Source organism: Branchiostoma lanceolatum, chromosome 11 (genome assembly GCF_035083965.1).
Source record: "Branchiostoma lanceolatum isolate klBraLanc5 chromosome 11, klBraLanc5.hap2, whole genome shotgun sequence".
NCBI lineage: Eukaryota > Metazoa > Chordata > Leptocardii > Amphioxiformes > Branchiostomatidae > Branchiostoma > Branchiostoma lanceolatum.
This window is the reverse complement of record NC_089732.1, coordinates 4,864,541-4,891,481: the sequence shown is the minus strand read 5'-3', so window position 1 is coordinate 4,891,481 and position 26,941 is coordinate 4,864,541. Positions and strand designations below refer to the sequence as shown.

The following is a 26,941-nucleotide window of genomic DNA, read 5'->3' as shown; positions in this document are numbered from 1 at the left end:
TGTTGATTCAAAGCCCAAAACGCAGAGAATGACATGGGCAATCAATATTATGTACTACACAAGACCCCATAGGTAGCCCGAATAGATTTTGGAAAGTAAACAATACATTTTGACACAAAATTACCCCTAAAAACGGACTTAAAAGACTCATAACTTCTTATAAATGTGAAATATCGAACAAAAAAATACTTTCTTGTGATTCCTGTGGTATCTTTTGCCTTCAAACCGATTTTCACCGAAAACTATTGATGTTTGATATTTTGTCCCAGTCAAGTCCCATATTAAAAGCCTTGCATAAAGCAAGGTCCATTTTAATGATGTCATTTGGTCACGTGTTATAGAAGGGAAGCTGCTCATGGAAGTTAGTTATCATAGCTTATGATAAACTTTGGCTACTGCAAATTAAAAAAAAATCCATGATAGCACTTGCCCCTCTTGGTGGTACCAAAAACCTGTTTGGCCCATGGATTAATAGGGACAATCCATTTCAGATTAGCCTCGTCACCAGTCTCTACGGTTCGGCTTTATAATAGGGGTGTTTTACCGGCTCAGTCTGCTATGCATTAGAATGTTTCTGTCAACCAGTCTTCTTAGCTGGTATATAGAGCTATCGCCTCTCCGTCACCAGTATATACTGGTCAGCTTAGGGTTGTTTCACCAGCCCTCTGCTATACATTGGCATGTTTCTGTTTTCTTAGCTGGCATATAGAGTTAGCATCTCTCCGTCACTAGCCTATACTGGTTGCAGAAGTTTAAGGGTATTTTACCAGGCTAGTCTGCTATGTCTTAGAATGTTTCAGTCAGCCGGTCTTCTTATAGAGTTAACGCCTCTAATTATAATCTGTCTGGGCGGGCGGGCACAACTCCTAGCAATGTAGAAATACCTTATCTCCAAGCAGATCTATAGTACAGTGCCTGGCTGGACTTCCTCTGGCTAACTGGAGCTTCTCTGGCTAGCTTATACGATTTTGGCACCGTGTAGATCTGCTTGGAGATTAGAGATACCGGGGTAGCTCCCGATGGTATGGTTATCAGGCTAGGTCCTGAGGGGCTTTGCATCTTACATTGCCCATTATTTCATTTCGAAATGTAAGAAAAGAAATGCATGAAACACTGCACAAAGTTCCATCTTTTATTGACATATGAATAAGACAATAAGTCATTAACTTTCCAAACAGTAGTTATGTTACAATATTGCTCATGGGTTGCATAATTAAGGACTCAAGTAAAGTTGCTGATGGGACACTAGTGACTATTCTTTGTGACAATCATTTTTAAAAGCCACAGAAATTTTGGCATGATGATTAGCGATTTCTCCAAACATGTTATATCTAATGTATACTTGTATATATCAAATTCAACACATGTTAAATCTATACACTGTCCTCATCTGAGTCATACTCAACCAGACCCAGACTTATGCACCTTGTGGCTTCGTCTGTTCTACTTGTACTCTGATCTACATGTAATTCTTTGTCAAATGCTGGCTGACAACCATCTCTATCTCTCTCCTCTACAATAGTCCTTGTTCTGTGTGGAAATTTCTTCTCAATTCCTGACTGCAGACTACTTGAACTGCTGTTCTGTTCGTTTGTTTCATTCATAGAGTTTTTTTCTTTGGCTGATGTGTCAGAGTTGTCTGCTACTCTCTTCACAAGTTGCTTGATCCCACTACTGACACCAAGTGTGGGTTTGTCCAGATCGAAGGCAGAGGGTGCTTTCTTTGGCAGACTGATGAGACCCAGCTTCTTTTTGGCGTCCAGTAACTTGTTGTCTCTGCCTGGTGAAACTGCTGTGGAGGTGGAGGACTGGGAGGAAAAGATGGACCGGCTCGCGATCGCTTCTCTCTTCTGTTGCTGCTTCTTCTCGTAAGCTGGTATGGATGGATGGAAGACAATACAAATGTTGTTAGGAATTCATTAGATGCAAACTTGGTTAACAAAATGTTTGAGGTAGACAAATTCTTGGTAAGGAATTAAAACAGTTTTTTCTCGGGTCAAATGAAATACTGCATAGGAATAGTTTTCTTTACACAACTTATTAAGGGAGATTAACTGCCAACGTTTGTTTGTAGTCATGTTGAAGGTAGCAAAAGGATAACCATATCATATCATAGTATTTGTTCATGCGTCCTATTTTCTCTTATTTTCTTTTTACTAACAAAGACATGAAACAAAACAAAGAACGACTCACAATCCAGGCTGTGGTATTTGAGTAGAGAGGCGAGTTTCCTGTCGTCCTCGTGTTCTCGGACGAGTGGGATTGCCAGCGACGACTTCTGCAGCAGGGCAGAGTCTTCTGCCGCCTCCTCCTTCAGGACTGTCTTCTCTCCCTGAGAAGAGAACATAACAGACTTTTAAAGACTCTTAAACACTTTCTTCTGTCACTGAAGACATCACAAGAAATGTAAACAACTATTTAACACTGTCTTCTCTCCCTGAAGACAAAAGCACAACAAATTTATGTCCTCTTAACAATGTCTTCGCTCCCTGAAGACAAGAATGAACTTATTAATACTGTCTTCTCTCAATGAAGACAACAACAAACTTATGACTTTTTAAGACTGTCTTCTGTCCCTGAAGACAAGGCCAAAGTATCTCCTCAAGCTGGCTCTGTGTTACACACCCATATTTTCATATATTGGTTCTACTGCAGCACTAATCAGCAGAAGGAATACCAAAACGTTGACAGACTGGCTGTGAACAAAGAACCTGAAGTACTATTCATGAATGTTGTTGAATATGTAAAGTCTAATAAAAAAAAACTTTTGGCACATGGTTTTGTCTTCTCGGCTGTACTTTCATTATCATGTCTGTTCAAAGTTTTATGCCATTTACATGAACTTGAACTTCCCGTACCCTAAACTTCCTCCGAGCCCTCTGGTTGAGTAAGAAGTCGTCCTCCCACTGAGACTTCCAGTGCTCAATCTCCGCCAGCCGCGGCACAGCGGCTTTCCGCTTGTCCTGGTCCTTCACGCCGTGCTCCAGGCGGAACATCGGGTCCGACGCCATCTTCTTCTTATCCTCATGGTCTGGAGTGGTGACAGAAAGTCTCAGTGTGAAATCTGCAAGCTTTTATAATGATACAAAACGTATTGATTGATTCTGTCAACATAGATGCAATACAGCATTAATATCACTTACACTTATTACAGTGACCTCATTCTTCTCACTACAATAGTGAAGTAGAACTGTTCAGTATTGCCCTGATGGTGACCAAAATGTTGACTTAGGTACAAACACTTAGTTGCGTGCAGAAAAACTCTCTTATCCATCATTTACAGGGTTTTGTACCTTGTACCTTGATGTACACAGTGACAACAAGTGGATACAGTCATGTTCAAGTTTTTCTCCCAGCCCTCTGTTTTCAACTTGACCTCTTGATAAATTTTGACATCAAAATCATCAGTTTATTTACTTGGCTATTAGACACTCTAATGTGAAAATCTTAGCAAGAGCTAAAGATGCAAACATTCTTGTTGATGATACAAACCTTCACAGACGACCTGCTCGTTTTCCGCAGCATCCCAGCGTTCCTCCTTTCTACGTGCCCCGCTAACGATAACATAGTCACAGTTCTTGGGATCCGTCTGGATCTCGAAGCGGTTGTCGCACAGATGGCACTTCATACGGAACTTGTAGATGGGCGTGGTGTAGTACATCCCCACTTTGGTCTTCTCTGCATTGTAACGGACACCTAGAGGAGGTGGGGGGTTAACAAAGGTGTAATTACTATATCAGGGAAATGGAAACAGTAAGTGTTGCCTTCGTTCACAGCTAAGACACAAGAAGCAGCATTCAAGATCATTCATTGTTTTTTTGTTGTTAATAGCTTGTTGATAACCAAATTGAAAATGTAACATTCAAACATCTACATTAATTCTAATATCATCTTGAAGACTTAACTTAAGTCAGTCAATGTTTTGGATACTTACCCATGCCGACATGGTTCCCACATCCTCCACACCAGATGTTATACGGCAACTCGAATCTATAGCAAAAACAATCATTTACAGTTACAGTATACTCCTAGAAAATGTGTCATAGACATATACATGTTTGTAAATTGTAATACAAAACATCAACAACATTGAACAGGCAGGTCTAAGGAATGTATTAGATTAGTAAATACCATTAACACAGGTGTATGCAATATAAATAAGGAAAGATAGGTCCTTATAATGTTGACAAATACTTAATACTAATAATACTTTTAATAGTGGTCTTTTTTCAGGTCCAAGGAGATCTGCAGTAATAGGTACAAGCTTTGCTAGAATATTTTAATAGCAAGCTGTAGCAAAGCCATTGTGTGATGATGATGATAATATTGAATATGAGGTAATGTTAAAGCGGATGACAAAATGTTAATTCGAGGCAAGATTGTGATGTGATACTAGTACTTTTCTTTTGTGTATCGTTATTCTTAATTTGTATGATTATGATGTACGAGCCGCCTTTCTTCGTGTAAACGATGACAACATCAGGCTGACGAACTGATTAAAAAAAAAAAAAAAGCCACACTGCTGCAACAGCTTTTGAAAAAGTACTAAAGCTTAATCTCAAGCATTCCACTTCAAGTTCCACCGAAGAAGAAGATACAATTTCGTATGCATGTTACAGAAGAAGTTGGTTCTGCTCACCTGATGATGAGGATTCCCTGTGAGAGTTTTCGGGCGCGGTCTCTCAGCGGATGGGAGTTACGATACTTGTTGATGGACTTGTGCTACAAGGTACAGACACAAGGTAGAAATGATAATTAGCTTCTGGTTGGTGAGTCATTTGTTTGAAGGTAGATACGTTACCAGCGGCGGCGACTGTTGGAGGGCTTCTCTTACTAGCAGTCTTTTACATTCTTCTTCTTTCTTTTGAGGCTTCCAACTTCAACTTGCTTAAGATTCTGTTGCCTAATTATACCAAGGAGGTTATATACAACATGTAGACCTCCTTGATTATATTCATACCTACGTACTGAATTACATTTATAGCTCTATCAATAGTACTGAGAATTACTTTCAATCATGAGAAAGACAAATAAAAGTCCCCCTGAATGTACGAAATTACAAGCTGTGGAATGTACGAAATTACAAACTGTGGAATATAGTGTACTTTGATGAGTTATTATTTCTAGGTTACTCATATATTTTACTCATAAGATATACAATTTGTAATTTGTGTGAACATACCTTCTGCGGGTCGAAGTCTGGAGGGTAGTACCTGTTCACTGCCTTACGGTCAGACTGGAGACAAACAACAAGCAATGTGACGTTAAGTAAAATGCATAGAACATCAACAAAACGTAGTCGGTGTGTATAATTTACAGTAAGGAGTAGGTTATACATGATTTATGTAAGTGCACGTTATGATAACAAAAATTCGATTCGTTCTGGGCTCTACGATCAAAACAGCGCAATTTTAGCAATAAAGAGAGAATTCAGAGATCTTCAACGTTTAAGATCGTACCATTGTTGGGTCTCAGGATTAATAGATTTTCCGTAGTCGTCAAAAAGTCGCGAGAACGTCAGACGATCGTCGTTTTGTCCTAGTTTCTTCCCACGGCGGCCATCTTGTATGTGACGTCACCAGGGGTTACTTGCGGTCAACTTCTAGCAAGGACAGCTGTTCCTCCTTACACGGTCATAATTATCATCTCTACGCACGAAACTAATTTCCCGGCTATCATAAATGGATAAGTGGGACACTTGTGTACGTGTTCGCGCCAGCGTGCGATTGTACAGATGAAAAAAGTGAAAAACTTCAGAGACAGAGAACGCCTCCTCGTTCCCTGGTTCCGATCTTTCCTGCGCGCTGATTGGTGGAAAGTAACCCGGAAGTGTTCTTCGCTGTTCTGGTTGACCGCGGATTTCGGGGGAGGGGAACAAGTCGGTGGTGTTCGTGCGTTGGTCTGGACTATAATCACCGAGAAACGGGCTTACAGACGATTCCTACAGCCGACATCTCGTCTGGTGGTCGTGCAGGTCTTCAGGTAAGTGGGGAAGGAGTTGTGGCGCCGTTCGAGCGAAGTTTCCGCCCGATTTCGTCATTCTTTCCCAAGGGTGCGACAAGGACATCTGCATGTTCCGTGCAGACGTGTGCTACGTGCAGGTGGGACATGTCGTGTTCAGTCAGGTTTACAGGCGACTAGAATTACTAGAAAAGTTAGTGTGACCTCGGAACGCTTAAGTACAGCCCGTGGGGCATAATTACTTCAGTTCGAGCGAGCCAGAGAGGGCGACGTTTCAGAGACTGTTGAGGATCCCTCAAACGAGGTAAAGCGACATAATAATGACATAGCTGAAAGTCATCCGTGGATCGCTGAGCCGATTATCATAAATCCGTGCCGCATGTTCTGTACTCGATCTCTCACCTTGTCTACCTGGTACCGCTCTGCTACCTGTATTGATTTTGTAAGGATGAGTGCTTGTTTTTTTATAACGCCGGTGAGACAAGCGAGCCAGACTGTGCCTGATTAGTATTCACAGCAGACTGTGCGTTATTGGAAGGGGGCTTGCCAGGGAGAGAGATCATCTGCCCCATTCAACAAATGTCTATTATCAGGGGGTCATAAGTTGTGTGCGTGCCGCATTAATTCAGGCATGGTAATTGTGGCTACGTGCCGCCGCTCCCGACGCGGCCCGCAGATGAAGGGTTCCCGCGGGATTCATACTAGATGAGGGGCGGGCGTTCGACGGGGCATGATGAAAAATCGAACAGCTTCGGCTGGGATATCACTCGGAGGCCTGCCGCCCTCCGTGAGGGAGGCAAATTACACGTCGCGGAGCAGGATGGAGGTTGGCGAGCGGCGGGACCACAGGTGCTCGTGGCTGCGCAGGGTCGGGAAGAGCCTTCAGTACGGTCTCCTGTGCGTGTTCGTTTCCCTGCGCTCGGCTCTCGTCTCCGTCAGGAACTGTTGTGCGTTCATGTTCTTCGGGGACACGCCGGAGGGTACGTCGATCGTCGTTTAGTCCTGGGAAATTGGGAAATTGATGTTGTGTTTCTGATTGTTGACCTGAAAAGATTAGAGGCTGAAGTTAGGAGAACATGTTGGAAAATGATTCTACGGCATTTTCATCATTCAGGTGTCAGATCGTAAATGTTATGTCCCTGGCCAGTGATCGCTAGTTTTTGCTAGAGTCGTTCAGGTATAACCAGAAACAGCATTTTTTTTACGAGGTCTTAACAGTCTTGGCCCAGCTGGATGTAACAGCTGATGATACCAAGTCCAAAACTGACCATCGGATAGGTTATGGCTTTGTGTGTCAAAGCATTGATTAATGTTTGCTTTGAACTTGAGCTTAGCTGTCATTCAGAGCATCTCTCTCTGTCATGTTTAGGCCTAGGAAATTGATGCTGTGTTTCGGATTGTGGACCTGAAAATTTAGAGACAGAAATTTAGAAGAACATGTGGGAAAACTATTCTACGGTATTTTTATCACTCAGAATCAGATGTCATATCGTAAATGTTACAACCCTTACTAATGATAAATCAAAAAGTAAGGCTTGTTTTTGCTAACGTCGGTTTGGTAACCGGAAACAGCATTTTTTTAACGAGGTCTTAACAGTCTCAGCCCAGCTTGACGGAACAGCTGATAATGATGCCCTCTCCAAAACCGCCGGATAGGTTACTGTTTTAAAACTTTGTGTGTCAAAGCCTTTCAATTGATTGATTGATGTTGACTTTCAACTTGACCTTTGCTGTCATTCAATCTGTCTCTCTCTATTAAAAGATGAGACGAATATAGTTGTTTGTAGCAGCCCATCCGAAACCAACTGCTAGATTGGTCACAATGTTGCTTGTTTAAAGTCTGTTGATTGATTTATGTCAGCTTTTGAGCTTAACCTTGGCCTTTAGCTGTTATTTAAAACATCTATTAAGAGAGCCGGCAGATAAAGTTGTATGTCGGATGTGCAGCCTGGACATGAGTTGTATCAGGTATCCGTGCTATCTGTGGTGCCACTAGACTAGAGGGCATGTGGGACACGTAGTTATGGACCTTACAAGGACATCAGGTCACCACAAATTTATGATTGTCAAAGTGCTTTAGGGATATTTACAACCTGATAACAGGAATATTCCCGTCTTGAAAAATTTTATTGATATTTATAATATGATCTGAAAATCAGCTGTCAGGGAATCTTATGGGGTTTAAGAGGACACCCTGGTTGAAGTGAAACTGAATGTCAAGTGTTACAGAGTAGCACAGAAGAGCCCTAGGGGTTTTAGGAAATGACCACTATTAAGGGTTAGAGCGAGGCTAGGGGATTACCCTAGTGGCGTTTCTGCAATCCCTCTCACTCAATCAGTCTTACCGGTACTCTTAGTCTTTGATCCAAAGGAGGATGAACGAAAATTGCATCATTGTGTCACAAATTGAAGTAAATCACCAACGGGTCCATTTTTTCATCCCACAATGACTATTGTAATGGTATTATGGTATCCTTGTAAGATTATACATTTGTATCTAGCTTAGTCTTAATGCAATTCTGATTACTTAGGACATGCTTTTGGGCTTGTTAGTGTCAATTGTAGTGTATCGTCTTTGTACAGTAATTTGTTACAAAGTGTGCGACTTAACTAGCATGAACATGCTGGACAAAGCCGGTGTGAAGACTAGCTGACTGCTGCCCACCCATGTATTGGAGACACCTGCAGCAATATGATGAAATACTGGATACTACTACCGTTATAAATACTACTTTTCACCTTTTCACTAGAACTTGAAAGATGCTTCTAAAGTTGGTCATTTGTTTCAGCAAAAGGAATTGTTTTAACTTACATGTAGGACATACCTTTGGCTTGATAGGGTCAAGCGGCTTGGCATTTTCACTTTCACTTTTGTGACTAGATTATTTCATTGAAGCAAAATCTTGTAGGAGGACCTAGAACACAAGATGCTTCTAGTATTGATGATTTTCTCCTGTTCCCTCCCAGGCCTGTGTAAATGTTCTTCCAACACTAAAGACTCGTCTTTCTACGAGGACTTCAACCGCCCGCCTGAGATCAAAGTCATGGCAGAGGGAGGACCGACAACGAACTCCGTGGTCGCTGGACACGCGGTAACAACGGCACCTGTCGGCGCCGCCGCGCAGAACTCGCCTCTCCGACAGGTGCAACAGGTGCGGGTGCTGCAGCTGAACGATGGGGAACACCTGAACACGACTCTGTTCCGGCTGCAAAAAGGTGAGTTTGTGACTGTATGTTTAGTGTAACAATATCGATTGAATCAGGGCTCGAATCCTTTCTTTTTCATACCTACACTGCTGTATGTTACATATAAAAGAATTATCTACATCTGATAAATTCTACCTGCATTAACCTGCATTTGCAGGTGGCATTGGTATATTGTAATACTAATAGAGTAAGTGACATGGACATCGAAACTGTGGTTTTTCCGATATGTCTTTTAAACTGAAATACAGTAGCAATAAGTCTTTTCCTATTGCTTTTTTTGCTTCATAAGAAATTTTGACGACATTTACGGGGATTCTAAAGACAAACCTTTTTCATTTCTGTTTTTTTCTGTACAATTAAATTATTGAAAAGAGAAAATGATAAAATGCTCAAATATGTCAAATAAACATTTGGTACCTAAGTCATTCCAAATCTGTTACATGTTCTTCCCCAGGATTTTGCACTGTGCTTAAATGCATTTTTAATGTTCTGCCATAAGCGAGCTATATGAGCTGTGGTGCTCTCTGCCTTGCCGGGGTAACCAGGTGTGGGAACAAAACCCTTATTAATATGGAGAATGCCCTGGGCACCACAGAGCCTAAATTAGGCTTTTCTGCAGCCTTGAATTTTATTCTGTCATCTCACTAAACCCATGCACACCTCCTGGTGTGATTTGACTTAATTTTGATCTTCGATATTTGATCTTTGATTATGATAATATATCATTATGTAGTAAAGCTGGGCATGGAATACTGGGTGCATATGCACTTTTGTGCGCCCGAAATTGGAGCTGTGCACCTAATTTTTGACTGCGGGTGCACCTGTGCACCTAGATATTTATGAAGGGTTATGTGTACTGATTTAAGGGTACAGCATGTTCTTGACATTAAAGTGTCATTGAAAATACTAAAATCTTTGTTGTGTTACTTGTATACAATCCTAAAGTTAGCTGTAGAATTTCAAATTCAAGCACTGACTCTGAGTGTGAAGGGAGTGAGGTAATTAGATTTTGCTAACATTATACTATCAATATTATAATAATAATTCCATGTTGTGCACTCAAAACGTTTCTGTGCGCCTGAATTTTTAGGTTAAGTGCACCAGTGCACTTTCTCCCTACAAGGATATTCTGTCAAATGACTGAGAGATTGATGTGTTCTAAATGCATTTTAGATGAGATGATCTCTAGTCCTTATGTTTGAATAGAAGACTGGCTCAAGCGTATTCAATGTTGCACCAGGGTAATGCTCGTAGGATTTCTCCTTGTGCTTTGTGACACACACATATATTATCCCTCCATCCCATTATGAAGCTGCTAGATTGTAGCAGACAAGTCATTTCACAAGCAGTTGAAGTCAATAAGCAAGTGGCGTGTCACGGGTGGCCGTCGGCAATTACGGGCATTCAGCCAGCCTGGTGTCATGTTTGTTGAATGGTCAAAAGGATTTTCATGTTTTGGAAATGCTTTCTGCATTATGTATTATGTGTTATATCTATTCAAAGTGGGGTACACTGAGTTTTGGCTATCAAACTCAAAAGACTGATGTAGTAGTCCAAACATGTATAAAGGAATGGAAATGTACACATTTATATTACAGGGGAATTTTTAGAACATCAATACTGTAAAAACTGTAAAAATGCAGTTGATACAATTGAAAGTGAAGCCAGTTTTATGATATATAATTATGTGAGGTAGACAAGTTTGCTCATATCAGAACTCTCTCTCTCTCGCTGTGATTTATGACTATGACATGCATTTGAAGTTTGAGTTGTTCCAGATGACATTATAAGTAGACAGTGCATACCATACATTATAAGTAGACAGACAGTGCATTCCAGACATTATAAGTAGACAGTGCATACTTTATCAGATTAGCCAGGTGAAAATATGTTATCTGAGTTTCATCTGCTATATTAAGTCAGCTTACGTCAATGAAGGTTAGACACCCAGGTAGTTAGGTATGCAAGATAGCAGTTATTTTGTTCAAAATCATCCAGTTGCTTTAGTAACTAGTACTGTTATCTTGCATATGATTCAGCTTGTCCATGGTGCTTATCATACATTCAGCTAGGCTGTTGGAATCTCTGAACAGCATGTTGTTAAAAATAATTGGATCCTTTGACTTGTTCATGGGTCATGAGACAGCTATAGGTTCAGTATGCTACATGCCCATTACATCTGACATTTGCCGGATGTATAAAACCACAGGAGGTTTATTTTATGCACAATATCCTCCGAGGACCCCAAGCAGACACACGGATTTACCTCATTTTCTGAGCGGATGTTTTACGACAGATGCTCGTTTTTGAGGCAATTTTACAACGGTTATGACATATTCCCTTATTTTGTGGTGGTTTTATGAAGGCATCACTGCAATGTCTTGATTCACGGCGTTGCCTCGTATCTGTCAAAAGGAAAATGATTTCTTTTTACAGAGGACAAAGCGGTCAGAACAAGACATGCATAGATGTCTTCTATAAAATCTATAAAGTCTATAAAGACAGCAAATACTATCCTTGGTTAGTTCTGGTAACATGAGAATTGACAAGGTCACTAAACATAAGGTAAAACAATTTCATAACTTCATGGTGTACAAATTTACTACAATAATCCATATACATGACTTGTATATTACCAATAACAATAAAATTAACGAGATCACTGTACTAATAAAATCAGATTATTGAATCACTGACAGTAAGAGTTCAGGCACACTGATTTATTTGCTTGTTTTTCAGGCTTTCCGAAGTAAAAATGTAACAAGAGAACAATGTGAAAATTATTGAGTATTCCCAGGGAGAAAAACTTTATATCAATTGCAACTCCCTGAAACTGTACGTATCTTCGAATTCTTTTTCGGCTCAGATTTCTCATATAGATATGCCAAATTAGCATTCCTTATAGTTAATTTATGCAGTCAAACATGGTTGGGCAACCACTTGGTGCAGGCAACCACAGTCACAAGCCACATTATAACAGTCCTGTCAATTTTTACATAGCGAACCCCACTCTGTCCTCAGCAACCACCTGTTCTCAACAACCATTTCCCTCAGTCCCTTGAGTGGTTGCTGAGTCCAGGTTTGACTGTATCTGAAAAGCAACAGATCAAATTGTTGTGGCCTTCAATTTGTCTCCGCCGTATATTTCCCCGGATGAAATGCCAAATAAACAGTATTGATTCCATCGATTGACCCTCGTCGAAAGTCGATAAACGCGGTACAAACTGTACTGGTTGATCGCTTAATGATGCAACTATTGGGCACTTAGGTGAAGAAGCACGGAGTTATATGTACCCTCCCGAGAGTTCCCCAATTTAAAGGTTGACTCTGTACAGCATATGCATGTTTGTATCTGAATTTTTACAAATCACTAAATGCTGTGTTGTAAAATACTGTTCAGAGTGGTTTTAAGTATAATTCTTTATCAGTATTGAAATTAAAGTTCTAGATGGAGTGCTGGAATATTTTTATTTTCATTATTTTCCCGCAAAATCAGAAAACAAAGAAATGAAATTGGTGTGGCTGAAGCCTGGTTACCAACCTTAACTTGGCTTAAGCTTGTTTCACTTGTGTTCACTTCGATGGTCACCCTGTAACACAGAGTATAGCGGTGGTTAGACTATGCTAAACTAGAGGGCTTCAGGCTAAGGAAAAGACAACTTATGTTTTGATTTCGTTTTTGTCAAGGTTCTCAAATGAATGTAGTATTTTGGCAGCAGAACTGAGACAAGGTCCCTCAAATTTTGGTCACAGGTACCAATAAAGTATGTTAGGTCAATGAAAGCAAACTGGGTATGATTGAGAAAACAACGACAACATGGTTGAAAGCCAAGTCATGATCATGCATGGAAAGATTTTCTACACGTTCATACAGGGCAAAGGTGGTGCATATATTCACTTCCTGCATATCTTCATGATCATGCAATGCGATTGAGTTGACTGAACTTAATGCGCAGAGAAACGATCAGAAAATTGACTTCAGACACCGTCCTAATCTTACATTGAGTGCCTTTAACCTTTAGCACACTGAAGTAGCCGTTTGGCACCCAATTCTCTATTGGTTACGGAGTTAGGCAGCATGGAGAAGGTTAAAATGTAAATGTGCTACATCAATATATATGTACTAGACAAAAAGTGGGACAGAAGCTAGGACGTGAGATTTAGTGCGTGCCATTAGATGGACCCATTATTGTAGCATGAGCAATTTTGTTATAGGCCTCCAGACAGTGAGCACAGCTAACGAGTTTTAAAAGGTTCCTGCATCGAAATCACCACTTGTTGGATATGTATAATGTAATTGGGTTGAAAAGTTTAACCAGTGTTCTTCAAGGTTATGATATTAGGAGGTGTTCTGAACGAGTTTGGGTATTGTGGTATTGAGAACTAGCTGGACTGTTTTAGCCTGGAGTCCAGCCTTCTTAGCTTTAGTCCGCTACCATTGTCTGTTACCCACCGCTTGGCTGGACTCCAGGCTAGGACTGTTTAATAATCTGGTGGAAAAAGTGTTCTGAATAGTAATACCCTCGGCAAGAAGGTCAAATTTTCGTGTGTCTATGTTTGTCCCTTTGTGTTTGACAACATGATAACTCAACAAGGTCTAGATGGATTGTCATCATACTCGGTAGGTGCGATGAGACTTTGAAATGATAAGATTTTGGGCCCCCTAATGGCTTGTTATGGTACTGCAGCGGAACCTAATAATCCTCGAATTGCAATATTTTGCTGTAATTTTTCGTTGTTAGCCGTGTGAGAAAGTTTTCTTACTGTACTGTACTGTACTGAATCAACTGATTTGAAATTGTGTTATTTTCAGTTGAATGCATTGTATTTTTTTTTTTATGTGACCTAAATTCTAAATGTTCAGTCCACCACTGATTGGTGACTAATATATACCACCCACAGAGTAGTCTGAACTGTAACAGTAGCACAACATTACTGGACTGTAGATAAGTACCGAAGGGAAGGGTTCTCTTCTTTAATGTCACCTCAAGGAGCCATAGATATAAGTGGAAGACTGATAGATTCAGGTCAAGAAGGTATGATAGAAGACTTTGCTTATCATGACTTTAGAATGATTTTAAACAGGTTTTTAAACTCGAATGAAGGTGCATTTATGGCGGTAATTGACATGATAAAGATTTTAAGCTGTGTTTGCACGCAAAGTAGTAGTACTTACCATTGGCAACAAGCTTTCTATCAGTCTGCTGATCCTTTTCAAGTTGAATTCAAAGCCTTAGGATGGAGATCTCTCTAGAGGAATTTTTCAGGGTGGCAGATTTATGTGACCAGGCGGAATTATGTAAGTGAGCGTCACACTTGCCTGAACTTATTGCTTCCAGAAAAACCGACCGACCCAGAAGATCTGGCTCAGGTTCAGGTTCCATCTTCCATCAATCTTGGCTTGAGCTTTGCCCTTGGTAGTGATTATGCTCACAGTACTGTAAATGCAGAAATGTTTGCGGTGGTTTCATGTTCACAGTTTTTGCGGTAAGCTCTTTGCCACGAACTTAAAAGCACCACATATTTTTTACCCTCCTACCCCCTTGTCTTCAAATGCGAACTTCAAACCACCGAAAACACTTCATTTCCTCCCTATCGCGAGATTAAAACCACGCAAACTTAAATGCATTTACAGTATTTCTAAAGGTGGGGCAGTGAAAGGTTTGGAAGTGGGACAATTGGAACTGGTGTTACAGACAGCTGATTAATGAAGGGTTCCACTTGAAGACAGGATGAAAAATCCTCATGTTATAATAAGTCTGGCCTGTAGGTATATTGCAATGGTGGGGTCGTTCACTCTGCTATTGATATATCAAGTCTTTAGAGTTTTTTGGGTCTAAAGGATGCCAGAAGGAATGAGTTCATTGTCCTACTTTGTAGTGAAAAAAAGAGGGGAAAAAGTGCCTAGGAAGATGAAAAGAAAAAGGACACAATCCAATTGCAAGCCGCATTGAAAGGGAAAAAAAGTGAAAAATCCTCAGCCATTATAAAAATGGCATACTTCACCTCAATGAAGGATTTTTTGTACTAGGAAGGTTTTGGTAGAGTGTGTTTGTGTGACTGTGTTTCTGGGAACGGCATAATTGGAGAAGTTGGGGATGTTTCTTTACAGTATCAGTATGTTTACGTTCTGACAAGACTGCGTAGTATGCTAAGTAGCTCACCACTGTGTAATAAATGATTTTTTACCAGGAAGGTTATGTCTTCGGTAGTCTATGTTTGTGTTTGTGGATGGATCTTTACAAGCAGAAGGGCGGTTATACCGGCTAAACAGATACAGATACAGATACAGAATATGTCTATGTAGTATGCTACAGGTCGGACACTGCAGTTCTTCCTGGGTAAGTGTTGGCTGGCTAAATTCATGCTTCAACATGTCTAAGAACCAAGGAGGTTATAGAAAAAGTATCCTGTATCACCTCTGTTTATTTCTTTTCCGTACTACAGGTTGGACCCTGCATTTCTTCCTGGGTCCCTCCCTGTGCGCTCGGCCAGTCCGCATCTTCGTCAACCATCCGCCAGCCGACCGCCCCTTCCGTCGGGACGAGTATTACGAGCTGAAGTGGCAGTACTACTCCCAGAGCCGCTGTGACGACTCAGACAGATACGCCGAGCTGCAGCTCAAACTTGCCGGGTCCTTCCAGTACTTCTTCTCCTATGACAACAGGTACATGTAGGTCTAATAACATTATCGTAGGCAGAGCCTTGCCCGTGGCTTACGCAATATACCTTAGTTACCTCTATCATTCCAATGTGCTCTGCTATACCATGATCATAAAAAAAGTCTACTGAAAACATAACAATCTTTGTTATTCTGTGCATGAAAATATGCAGCTTAGGCTATTCCCAGGTGACTAAAGTTGTAATAAGGATGGAACGGAAGGAAAACTTTTAAGCCACATTTTTCTGCCTAAAAGTCTATGCATGAAAATATGTAACTTAGCCTATTCCCATGAGATCTAAAGCTGTTAAAAGAAAAAGTTATATAATAGAAGGAAAATTTTGGGTCACTTTTTTCTGCCTAAAAGTAGTAAAAGTCTTGTGCTACCCTTTTAGTGACATAGGAACAGGACTTCATATATCATCACAGTCAAGCAAGTTTTTCACCCACAAGTCTTTCCAACACAGAAAACCTATACATGTACTATAGCCATCATATTTAATTGCCTAGGGTTATTGGAAGGTCAGTGGTGTTAGAGATGTGCATCTCTTCCTGACAGCAGTGGGCCATCAACAGGCAGTCAAGTAACTTAAAACAGGAGCAATTGAAGACAAAACAATCTTTTCTATGCTTTGCTTGAAAAAATGCAAGTTAGGCTATTCCCTGGTGACCTAAAGCTGTTAAAAGAATTCACGTAATAGGAGGAAAACTTTTGGTCACATTTTTCTGCCTAAAAGTGTTGTACTACCCCTTTAGTGACATAGGAACAGGACTTCATTTTTCCTCACTGTCACGCAGGTTTTTCACCCACAAGTATTTCATCCTCAGAAAACCTATACCCATCATATTTAATTGCCTAGGGTTATTGGAAGGTCAGTAGTGTTAGATATGTGCATCTCTTTCTGACAGCAGTGGGCCATTAACAGGCACTATTTAAAACAGGAGCAATCGCTCTTTCTGCCATCATCTTCCCTATGAAAGTCAATGTCAAATCTCCAGGGGTAGAAGGCCTAAGTGACGGCTTAAGTGCCTTCCGGGTCTTAAGTGTTTTGTGGTGTTTGAAAGCGCAGGCTTCTCTGAGCTGATGGCCTGTCAGTATTGCACTTTGATGCAATCCACAACCTCCATGCACTAGAAACCCCAGTGCTGACATTGCTCAAAATTGATTTTATTTGGTCTATTAAAAGTTTAGATGCACAGAAAACATTTTGGGTGCATGCATAAGATAAGTTATAATGCTACCAAAAACTAGTTTACAAACTTAACCTTACTGCCTCACTTCAGAGCTTGAATCTAAAATTCAATTGCTAAGTTCAAAATTTAGACATTGAAGTAATTCAAATTTGCTCTGATGATCGGCAGTAAGATTTGTAATTATGTTTTGCTGACATTCTACTTTATTTTGAGTTGCACACCCTGAAGTTTTGGTGCTAAATTTTTAGGTAAGGTGGCCCTATACCCAAAGAAATGATTATCAAGCTCTGAGAGTTCTAGAAAGCTCAAGAGTTCTGAAAGGCTTTGGTTCAGCCATTAAGGATCAATAGGAAGATAAATCCCAGATGAAGGGATGTTACAGTGAGGGGAGGGGGCAGGGTTCTAGCCAGGATTCTATTGTAGTGTAATGGTAATCACGAGATAGTGAAAAAACAATTTACCGATTTGGGAGATGGTGTGAAAAGTGGTCTTGGTCCTTCCACAATGAGGAGATTATGAAAATGTCAGGTAAAAAGTTGGATAACCATGGGGGGGACTTATACTTTTTAGACCACATGTACTTAAAGGGATTTTTCACATTATCAGACAAGTAGATTCTTGCAAAGTACATGTACGACTACGCTTGTTGAAAAATAAGTGTAATGGTACTAATCTAGTGTGGTAGTCACAAATGATTGCATGATGGCCTAAAATGCACTAGCTAGAACCCTGGGAGGGGGTGTAATTGATGGGAGTCACCAAGCTTGCAGAAAATCCTTCCGGAAAACAACTCACCGCGCTGACTAGACGATGCCACAATCGAAGCAGTCAGGCAGACTTTATGATAGTGTTAACTTATTTAGAGTTATTAAACTTTCAATACTATTGATCCAAAAATGATAACATGATATTCATGTATCTTATGTGGTAGGTCTTTATATTGAAAACATGAAATAAGCAGAATTACACTTTTTGGTGGTCCCTAAAAAAAGAGCTGATTTTTCCCATTGACACTTGTAAGCATCAGGAACCCTGTCTATTTGACCACCTGTCCACACAGACCAGATTTATGATGTATAGTTTTCGGCCTGCTTGTCTGTTTGTGTGTGCGTGTGTGTTTGCATATCTGGCACAATGTATCAAGAACCTCTTTATGGATTGCAATCATATTTGGTATGTGGGTAGGTGTATATGCAAAAGTCAAGGTCAATTTTGGGCCTCCTGTTGGCCAACCTTGATACTGCATCAGGACTTCTGGTTTTCATATCTTCTGCCAGGGATATGCTGTGGTCTTGTTTCGGTCCGATTGAAGCCTGAATACTGTTATTTGTTATGAAACCCCCTGTGTACAATGTGTGTATATTGTGACATTTATGATTTATTGTTAATCTATAGGACAGAAGCAGAATCAATTAAATGCTTCGGGCAATCAGGGTCAATGAATGAGGGTAAATACCAGCCTATGAATGCTATAACGCCAACTTAAAAAAAGATCTCTTTGTACAGAGCTCATTTATTTTACTGACTGTACGTCCAACCCTCGCAAGACATGAAACAATGAATGATAAACTGGATGATGAGATAGTGAGTGAGTGGCCTTAACATACAAAGCATTTCTTAGTGAGACTACCCAAGGTTTTCTATACATCTTACCGTCTGAGCCAGAATGTTATGACCTTTATTCATCTGCAATCAGACTTGATCCAGTGCCTATTCTGCAGTAAGCTTAGACCCTTAATGTGAAACAAGTCGTCTTGTTGCCAATAATTGCTGTTTCCCACATCTTGCATGCAGATCGATAATGCTAGGCTTACTTGAATCGACTTGTTAAGATATTGATTGGGAGGTCATCACCCGCGGCAACTAGAAGCAATGGAACAGTAACCGAGGAAGGCGGCACTTATGCATGACGTTTTCTAAAGGGCAATTTTCTTAAGGTCTTGATTGATAATTACAGCCAAATTTTGCTGTGTATTATATTTTGTCTTTTTCTAGATTCAAATATATATTGCATCTTTCTTCATTAATTTTTTTCTAATCACAGCAAAATTTTGCTCTGTATCATGTTTTGTATTTTTCCAGATACAAATATGTATCATATGTTGTATTTTTTCTACATACAAAGATATGGTTGCATCTTTCTTCATTAGAATATCTACACAGTTATAGATGTGGAGCCAGTATTTTTCAACGTGGCTTCCACACAAAAATGATTGCAAATCGCTGCAACTCTAATATCTCAACCATTACAAATGAGTTACCCTAATATTTCTTCTGACTTGCCACAAATTGCATTCAATGCAAAGAATACAAAGTAACTGTTATAGATTCCTCTCCAGCCTAAAGGTGGGTAGGAATAAGAGAAATCTTTGAAGACCTCTTGACCTTCTACCACTTAGCCCTGTGACCTCCAGATCAATAGTCATCAATAGCAATTCTTTAGAACAACTGGGTACTTTCACACCTGATTCTTTTTACCTACAAACATAGCAGTACATTATTGGATGTTTAGGAATAGTTAATGTTGGCCACAATAATTTATTTTTTAAAATTTTTGGACATTTAAAGTGAAGATTTAGCTAGTGGCAAAGAGGAAAACAGAGGGCTGGGAGGAAAACTTCGATCTGACTATATTTACTCCCTAAAACAGTGTACCAAGGCCTGGACTTTGGGCTCTGTTTGCAATTGTTGTTCTTTTAGTATAGCATCATTTTTCAAATCCAATACAGATAGATTTTGGCTAAACCTTGCTTCATGTAGAATATCTGTAAAAGTTTAAATAAACGACAGAGTTATAAATGTAAAACAGATAGATTTTATGGTAAAAATGTTAGAAAATACTTCATATGAACTATTTGCAATAATGATATTATCTGATATTGCAAAGGTGAATTGTACAGATTGATATTGACAATTTGTTCTTGCGTTTCAATAGTTAAGACATGACTGTGCAAGGTTGACCAATTTGAAAAAAAAGCCTCTGTTCCTCTCAATTTGTTCTTTCCCTTGTGTTTCAGTAATTAAGATAAGGCAAGTACAGTCAAGCTTTACCAACTCCTTCTCCCCCTGTGTTACAGTGGAAACAAGAAGCATGGTTCTGGGTACTTCGTAGTGGACCCCCTCCTCCCCCTTCCTAATGGAGACGTTCTACCGCTGGATAGCATCTGCATCCAGACCATCCTCTCCAAGTGCATCGGTCCCTTCAGCCAATGGGAGAAGTGCTTCCGCGTCTCCAAGGAGACGGGCTACAACATGATTCACCTCACGCCCATACAGGTGCTTCTTTTTCTTCTATCCATACTGGTAGATATGAGAAGGTTCGATGTGACAGGTTGTTCGGTCTAATATAACCAGCTGCTTACGCGCTGCATGCCTGCAAAGGTGAATTGAATTGATCTTTATTCACACAGTCCTGAAAGAGTTGTCAAAGCTTGACACCAACAAGGCCACTGGTCCAGACTCCATACCCGCGAGAGTACTGAAACAAGCTGCACCCGAGCTAGCCAAACCCCTAGCTAGTCTCTTCCAGCTACTACTAGACAAGCACCACATGCCGAAACAATGGAAAGTCGCAAATGTTATCCCAGTCTACAAAAAGAAAAACAAACACGACCCAAATAACTATAGACCGATCTCCCTGCTGAGCATTATCAGTAAGGTGATGGAAGCACTCATTAACAATGCACTATGGAAACACATCAGTGAGAACAGTCTGATAAGCGATAATCAATTTGGATTCAGAGCAGGTCACTCGACAACAGATGCGCTTACTTTTGTGACCCAACTTCTACATGACACCAAGGACAGACGGCAAGAGAGTAGACTGATCTGCCTGGATATAAGCAGAGCATTCGACCGCGTCTGGCACAGGGGGCTCATCGCTAAACTGGACGCCATCGGTGTTAAAGGAAGCTTACTAAAATGGATTGAGGACTACCTGTCCGACAGAGAACTGAAAGTGGTAATCAGCGGAAAAACGTCCTCCTCCAAAGCTATTAACGCTGGAGTCCCCCAAGGCTCAATCCTCGGTCCTCTCCTATTTCTTATCTTTATTGATGACATCACAGAAAAGTTAACAAACACTGCCATGCTATATGCTGACGACACATCCCTCATGAACATCATTAGGAAAAGACTAGAAAGAACTTCAGCTGCACAGTCACTCAACAAAGACCTCCAGGAAATCCAGAAATGGGCACAAGAATGGAACGTTCTCTTTGGGGCGACAAAATGTAAAAGTCTCACAGTTAGTAACCTTAAGGACGTCGACGTTGAAGGCAACCACCCTGTCCTCAACTTCATGGACACTGTCCTCTCCGAAGTCGAAGAAGTTGATCTACTAGGTCTCACAATCAGGAGAAACCTGACTTGGTCTCACCACATTGACAAAATGTCTGCTGATGCTGGAAGACGGCTAGGCCTGCTACGAAGAGTCTCATCATACCTAAGCCCTTATCAAAGAGCAACTATCTACAAAAGCATGGTTAGATCATCCATGGAGTATGCTGCAACCGTATGGATGGGAGCCTGCGCCACAACCCTTAGCTCGCTAGACGCCATACAAAGAAGGGCAACTAAGATTATCAACTTACCACAAGACTCACTGCACAGCATCCAGATCCAACCTCTAGAACAGCGAAGAAATGTTGGAGCCCTCACACTTCTACACAGAATGTACTACCAAAACGCACCGACTTTACTGAACAACCTGCTACCTGAGCCCTACGTTCATCGCCGAGAAACTCGCCTGTCCACATCCCAACACAGTGCAGCCCTAGAACCTGTCAAGTCCTCCTCCTCCTGGCACAGAAGAACATTCATCCCTGCTGCAGTTAAGCTGTGGAACAGCCTCCCGCAGGACATTGTGAACACCAAGGACTGTCAGAACTTTAAATGTAAAGTTAACGCCCACCTCAGCGCCACTCGTCAGCGCCCTGTATAATGTACATTATTCAGCTCTGCTGCTAAGCTGAGGGCATGGCAACAGCATAGATAAAAAATAAAAAAACACAACCTGCAGGCTCAAACAAGCCTGAATTTTGTTGTATTTACATGTTGGCTCCATTTTCGGTCCATAACATTAAAACTTATCTTTCAAAACGCAAACGTATCATTTTATCACTACATGTCATTTTTTCTCATATGCGTATTCACATAAATTCTTCAAGGTGGTGTCTTACGCAGAAGGGCGGTTATACCGGCTATATAGATACAGATATCCCTTAGTCTAACTATTTGACCGTTGGGGCGCCACAGAAGATCTGGCAACCATTTTTCTCCACCCTTCTCAGATTTCACTAGTGTTTCACTTTGTGTCATACCTGTCCATATTAATGTGACATATATTATAATAGAATATAATTGGTTTATTGCGCAAAGAAGCATACGGCAGCCTGACAGCTGAGTTGCATGCTCATTTACATATGTCAGTGGAACACTTAAAATAAGTAAAATACAGTTGACTGTAATTATCAAAACAGTTATGAATCTAAAATCACTCTGTAGTACGCAACAAATCTAGAATCACTCTAGGCTTAGTACTACGATGATACAAGTGGTCAGTCTGGGGGAAGTCTCAGTATATAACTTAAAGGTAAACGTTCCACAAAGTCGACTGAAAGTTCTGTTACAACCTCTATCTTAAACTGAGGTGTTAGATAGTTGATGCGTAGGCTACTGAGAGTCGTTACTGCTCAATATTATTCTCTGATATTATCCTCCCATTTTTTCATTTTCTTTGTAGCTGCTGGGGGCGTCCAACTCGTCGTACTGCCTCAGCGATCAGCTCCGCATCAACCCAGCGTTCGAGGAGGACGGCAAGACACTGACCTACGACGACGTTGGCGAGTTCATACGCCGCATCCACACAGACTGGGGTGTGCTGACCGTCACGGACCTGGTGCTCAACCACACCAGCTACGACAGGTAACTCACTCACAACAATATACAACTGTAGGTAGCACGCGTAGTCCAGTGTTTAGTGACCTCTCGAACAAGAAGCCTTGATTTGATTTCGGCTGTGTCATGTACATAGAGTCTGTCTTCTCTGTCACGACCAGTGGAAGAATACTGTGAAGGCATTTAAGTTCGCGTGGTTCTTATTTAGCGCTTCAGTCATAGGTGGGCAAAGAGTTTCGCGGTGGTTTTAAGTTTGCGCTGAAGAGTTCACCGTGAAAACCGTGAATATGAAACCACAGCGAACAATTCTGTATTTACAGTAGCTCTTCAGTGATCTTTTTTCCCTTTGGACAGCCCGTGGCTGCTGGAACACCCGGAGTGCGGGTACAACCTGCTGAACTCGCCCCACCTGCGCCCGGCGTACCTGTTGGACCGCGCCCTGTCGTACTTCAGCGAGCAGGTGGCCGATGGGCAGTGGGAGGGGCAGGGCATCCCCGCCAACATCACCAATGATGGCCACATCAGGGTAAGCAGGGGAATTCCTAAATACTGAAAATGCAGAAATGTTCACAGTGGTCAATGATGGAACATGCTAAGACTTCCTAAGGTTGAAATTCTTATAGCTAGACAAGTCACTGGTCACTTGAGTCCTGGTATAGTCAGTGGATGAAATACCGGACGTTCTAAATATCATCCTGACCTTCACAACACATGATGTTCAGCACCAAGGACAGTACTGAGATTCCTTTGCATCCAGATTGTTTCCTTTGCTGGACTGGAGTGAATTGTAAACTTCAAAGATGCTACTCATTACTTACACACACGAGATATCCTCTTCAGCCTCAAATGTATCAAGGATTTGGGATTTTTACCTTCCAGGCTATGGAGAGGGTCCTACTGGAACAAGTCCTGCCTGAACTGAAACTGTGGGAGTTCTTCTGTGCGGATGTGGATGACCTGGTGCAGCAGTTTAAGGAGGCTTGTGAAGGTACAGCTCACATCACATTTTGTATTTTTACTGTATCTTTACGGAAAGACAACATCCACAGCAATGCAGAAAAAGCGCTGATCACTTTGAATTAAGAAAGGGACTTGAAAATTTGTCATCTTCATCTTATAGTCATTCTAATATTGAGAATATCAAAAATAGGCCAAATCACAACAGAAAGTGAGCATGGGTTTGCCAGATGGGAAAAGCTCAAGCAATGAAAGCACTGATCACTTCGAATTCAAAACTTTTAACTGGTTCCGCTATCCCACCTCACTCCACAGAAACTGTTTGAAATTCAGAAATAAATACAACCATGTGACCTATAGAGATATGTTTTACTATATAAATGAAATATGAAATTGTCTCCTACAAAAAGCTCAAGTAGGTCAGGGAAAATATCTAAAAAGTTAAAATGTAGAGTTTAAGATGAATTTCCGCATTCTATACTGATCAGCGTTGGAAAGACAAATGTTTCGGGTGCTCCGATTCCCGTGCCCAAAGACATTTCTGACATTTAATCTGTATTGTGCGATTTCCCATCCTATGAATACCAAAGTAGATAAAGGTGAAGCTTGGTCACATCCAGCGAACGCTGATACTGGGTCAAATCAATCACAGACATTATACATGCGCATGACTGGGGGATACAGGAAACTTGCTTTTCACCATGACTATATAGTCACATCATTCCTGACAGCACAGTTTTTATGACTTTTATTCATTGGGGCAGAAACTTAACGACAAAAGTCTGTTCAAAGAATTTTAGTTGTATTTGAGTCAGGTAACGTTACACTCCTTTAGTGTATGACATCATACTCTTGAACTGAAATTTTGTATGTCGTATGAAACTATTCTCCTTATCGGGTTTTTAGTAGATATCTTCTTTTAGAATTCATGATGCCAATTTGTATGGAAAAAATTCTTTACTGCAAAGAAATGATGTTATATGTGGTTGGTTAAATCCAAATATGGTGTAATTAAGTTGACAAGACTCTTGGCAGCAGTGAGCCATTGATTGTCGACTGTACTTAATTGTAGAGCTCTGTAATGTAATTTGTTTGATCACTTTGTGAAACGTTCAGCGATTATTACTCACCTAAGCATGTCATAGAAAGATGTGCAGGTTAGTTACTGTGTATCAGAACTGGTAGAAAGTATTCATGTATTTATTTAATAGGAAAAAGTACACAATTTCAAGCTATCACATCTTTTTTCTTCATCATTTTTTTATTGTTTTCTGTCTCCACCTTACTTTTGCTTATGAGTGCCTCTTCATTTCTGTTTCTGAACTGTCTCTGTTTTGTCTTCTTTCGTAAACTTGACCTTCCTGGCGGAAGCAGCTCGTTCTCTTGCCGCGACTCCTACGCATGGCACCAAGCCTTCGCATGGCCAAGGTCGCGCCAAGGTCGTCTCCACGGACACCGACAATGGTGAAGCAACTCTTCTTAAGGCTGGACCAATTTGGTTTCTTGATTCTCGGATTTAAAAAAATAATTTTAAATGAACTATCAACAACTGAACACAAACAGAGTCTAAGAAGAAAGTCTGTGCCGTGATACACTCAATTACAAGTGGAGCATACAGTGAGATGCAAATTTTTCTACCAGCACTCTGTTTACTTCTGGACCTTGAGATGTCTGAGAATCAAGGAAACGAATTGGTGTGGCCTTGAAGCCATGTTCTTTAGACTCCACAGTCCTTATGCATTTCGTTCTCCTGCAATGTGATCCCAAAGCAGTTCTGCTAAGATCACAGTTGTGGTCAGTTGATCACTTGGGTATGTTCGGCTTTCATGCATGGCAGTGAGCCGCTTCCACATCTCCTGTTTATTTCCCCATTGCTTTGTTACCCTGTCCCACAGCTACATGTACCAAAGCTGTAGCTTTGGCTTCAATGTCTCTGTTACTGTATCACTGTTAAGTGCATCTCAGGCTATTCTATTCTAGTTCAAGGGGGTGGTCAGCAAGAGGTCCCAAATTGCCTGTTTCTTCTACGATTTCTGCTTTCATGTAAGAAATTTGTTTGAAATACATGTAAACCTTCCTGGCAGCCCCCTCATTTTAAATGGAATAGCCCTTGGTTCTAACAATGTTGTCTCACCTCTACACCTACCATATTGCTTGTCAACATTTAAGTACATACATACACTACTATACAAAAGTTGTACAAGTTATTTTAATCATTATGCAGAAAGAATTCTTATAATACCACACCACACTGCATGTACATTCTATTTCTCATCATAATTCAGTACCGGTTATACCAATTTGGACACATTGAAATCATTTTACTTTTACCATTTTCATCGGCCATTTAGCAAAGTTATACAATGTAGGATTATGTCACATAGTCTTCTTCTAGTTTCTTCAACAGTTTTTATATTTATCATGAAAGAATCATGTGAAATTATGCGTGCATTAACTCAAATAATCCAGGATACACCTACATGTATTAGTTTGTAATGTATGATCTAATTATTTCTATCAGTGTTCTAAAAAGATGATGCCAGATACTTTGACTGAGCTTAAGTGCTAAAATGTATCTCCAAAGGTTTCCAGCCAATTTCCATTAGTTTAAACTACAGAGACTCATTCTGCTGATGGGCCTGTGGAAATTTATTTCTATTTCCAAAGTGTGAAAAGCTCGCAAGGGGGAAATCAGAAGACAAAGTACACCTGCCATTCCGTGGTGATTAATTCTTAACGAGCCACACAGGTACATGTATGTCTGATGAAGCAACAGGGAGTTGTATCTCACTACCATCCATCTTTTTTTTATTACCTAAAAGAAGGATAAAACACACGTAGGATTTTAAAAAAAAGTTTAACATTAGAAAAAGAAGAGGAATAAAATTGAACCTTTGCTACTGGATTAATACAATTGTATACTCAGATGTTTCAAGCGCAGCTTTTTTTCAATGAGGAGATAATGATTTGCACAAACTAATTTCAATTTTCTTGAGAAAGAAAGAAAGAAAAAAAGCTGCCGGACGGGCGCTTGTAATGTCTGAGTATACAGATGTATTAATC

The 26,941-nt window shown here is 40.6% G+C and overlaps 2 protein-coding genes across 5 annotated transcripts in view; one reads left to right on the top strand and one right to left on the bottom strand.

The window, feature by feature from the left end:
* Nucleotides 1-1,118: 1,118 nt before the first annotated feature.
* On the bottom strand, nucleotides 1,119-5,788 carry LOC136445359 (probable splicing factor YJU2B). Its single transcript, XM_066443328.1, has 8 exons — nucleotides 5,460-5,788; nucleotides 5,183-5,236; nucleotides 4,640-4,722; nucleotides 3,935-3,990; nucleotides 3,493-3,696; nucleotides 2,859-3,031; nucleotides 2,194-2,332; nucleotides 1,119-1,873 (listed from the first exon to the last, which is right to left on the bottom strand). Exons 1-8 carry the CDS (start codon nucleotides 5,460-5,462, stop codon nucleotides 1,374-1,376), a joined length of 1,212 nt encoding a protein of 403 aa, XP_066299425.1. The 5' UTR covers nucleotides 5,463-5,788; the 3' UTR covers nucleotides 1,119-1,373.
* Nucleotides 5,789-5,851: 63 nt separating this feature from the next.
* LOC136445357 (glycogen debranching enzyme-like) overlaps nucleotides 5,852-26,941 on the top strand; it is a 55,666-nt gene continuing 34,576 nt past the window's right edge. Inside the window, exons 1-8 of one of the 4 annotated variants that reach the window (XM_066443325.1) lie at nucleotides 5,852-5,982; nucleotides 8,929-9,177; nucleotides 15,616-15,835; nucleotides 20,101-20,299; nucleotides 22,767-22,948; nucleotides 23,276-23,447; nucleotides 23,801-23,909; nucleotides 25,253-25,342. In XM_066443325.1, the coding sequence (XP_066299422.1) occupies nucleotides 9,006-9,177; nucleotides 15,616-15,835; nucleotides 20,101-20,299; nucleotides 22,767-22,948; nucleotides 23,276-23,447; nucleotides 23,801-23,909; nucleotides 25,253-25,342 (1,144 nt within the window). In that variant the 5' untranslated portion in view covers nucleotides 5,852-5,982; nucleotides 8,929-9,005. Of the gene's footprint in view, nucleotides 5,983-6,151; nucleotides 6,266-6,667; nucleotides 6,942-8,928; nucleotides 9,178-15,615; nucleotides 15,836-20,100; nucleotides 20,300-22,766; nucleotides 22,949-23,275; nucleotides 23,448-23,800; nucleotides 23,910-25,252; nucleotides 25,343-26,941 lie in introns of those variants that run through there. The other 3 variants (XM_066443326.1, XM_066443322.1, XM_066443324.1) reach the window with 3 other exon arrangements.

Coding starts and splice junctions, on each gene's coding strand:
- LOC136445359 (XM_066443328.1), bottom strand. Junction 4,723..5,182: donor CAGACTTCGACCCGCAGAAG/GTATGTTCACAC, acceptor TGTACCTTGTAG/CACAAGTCCATCAACAAGTA. Junction 3,032..3,492: donor CGAGCAGGTCGTCTGTGAAG/GTTTGTATCATC, acceptor TCACCACTCCAG/ACCATGAGGATAAGAAGAAG.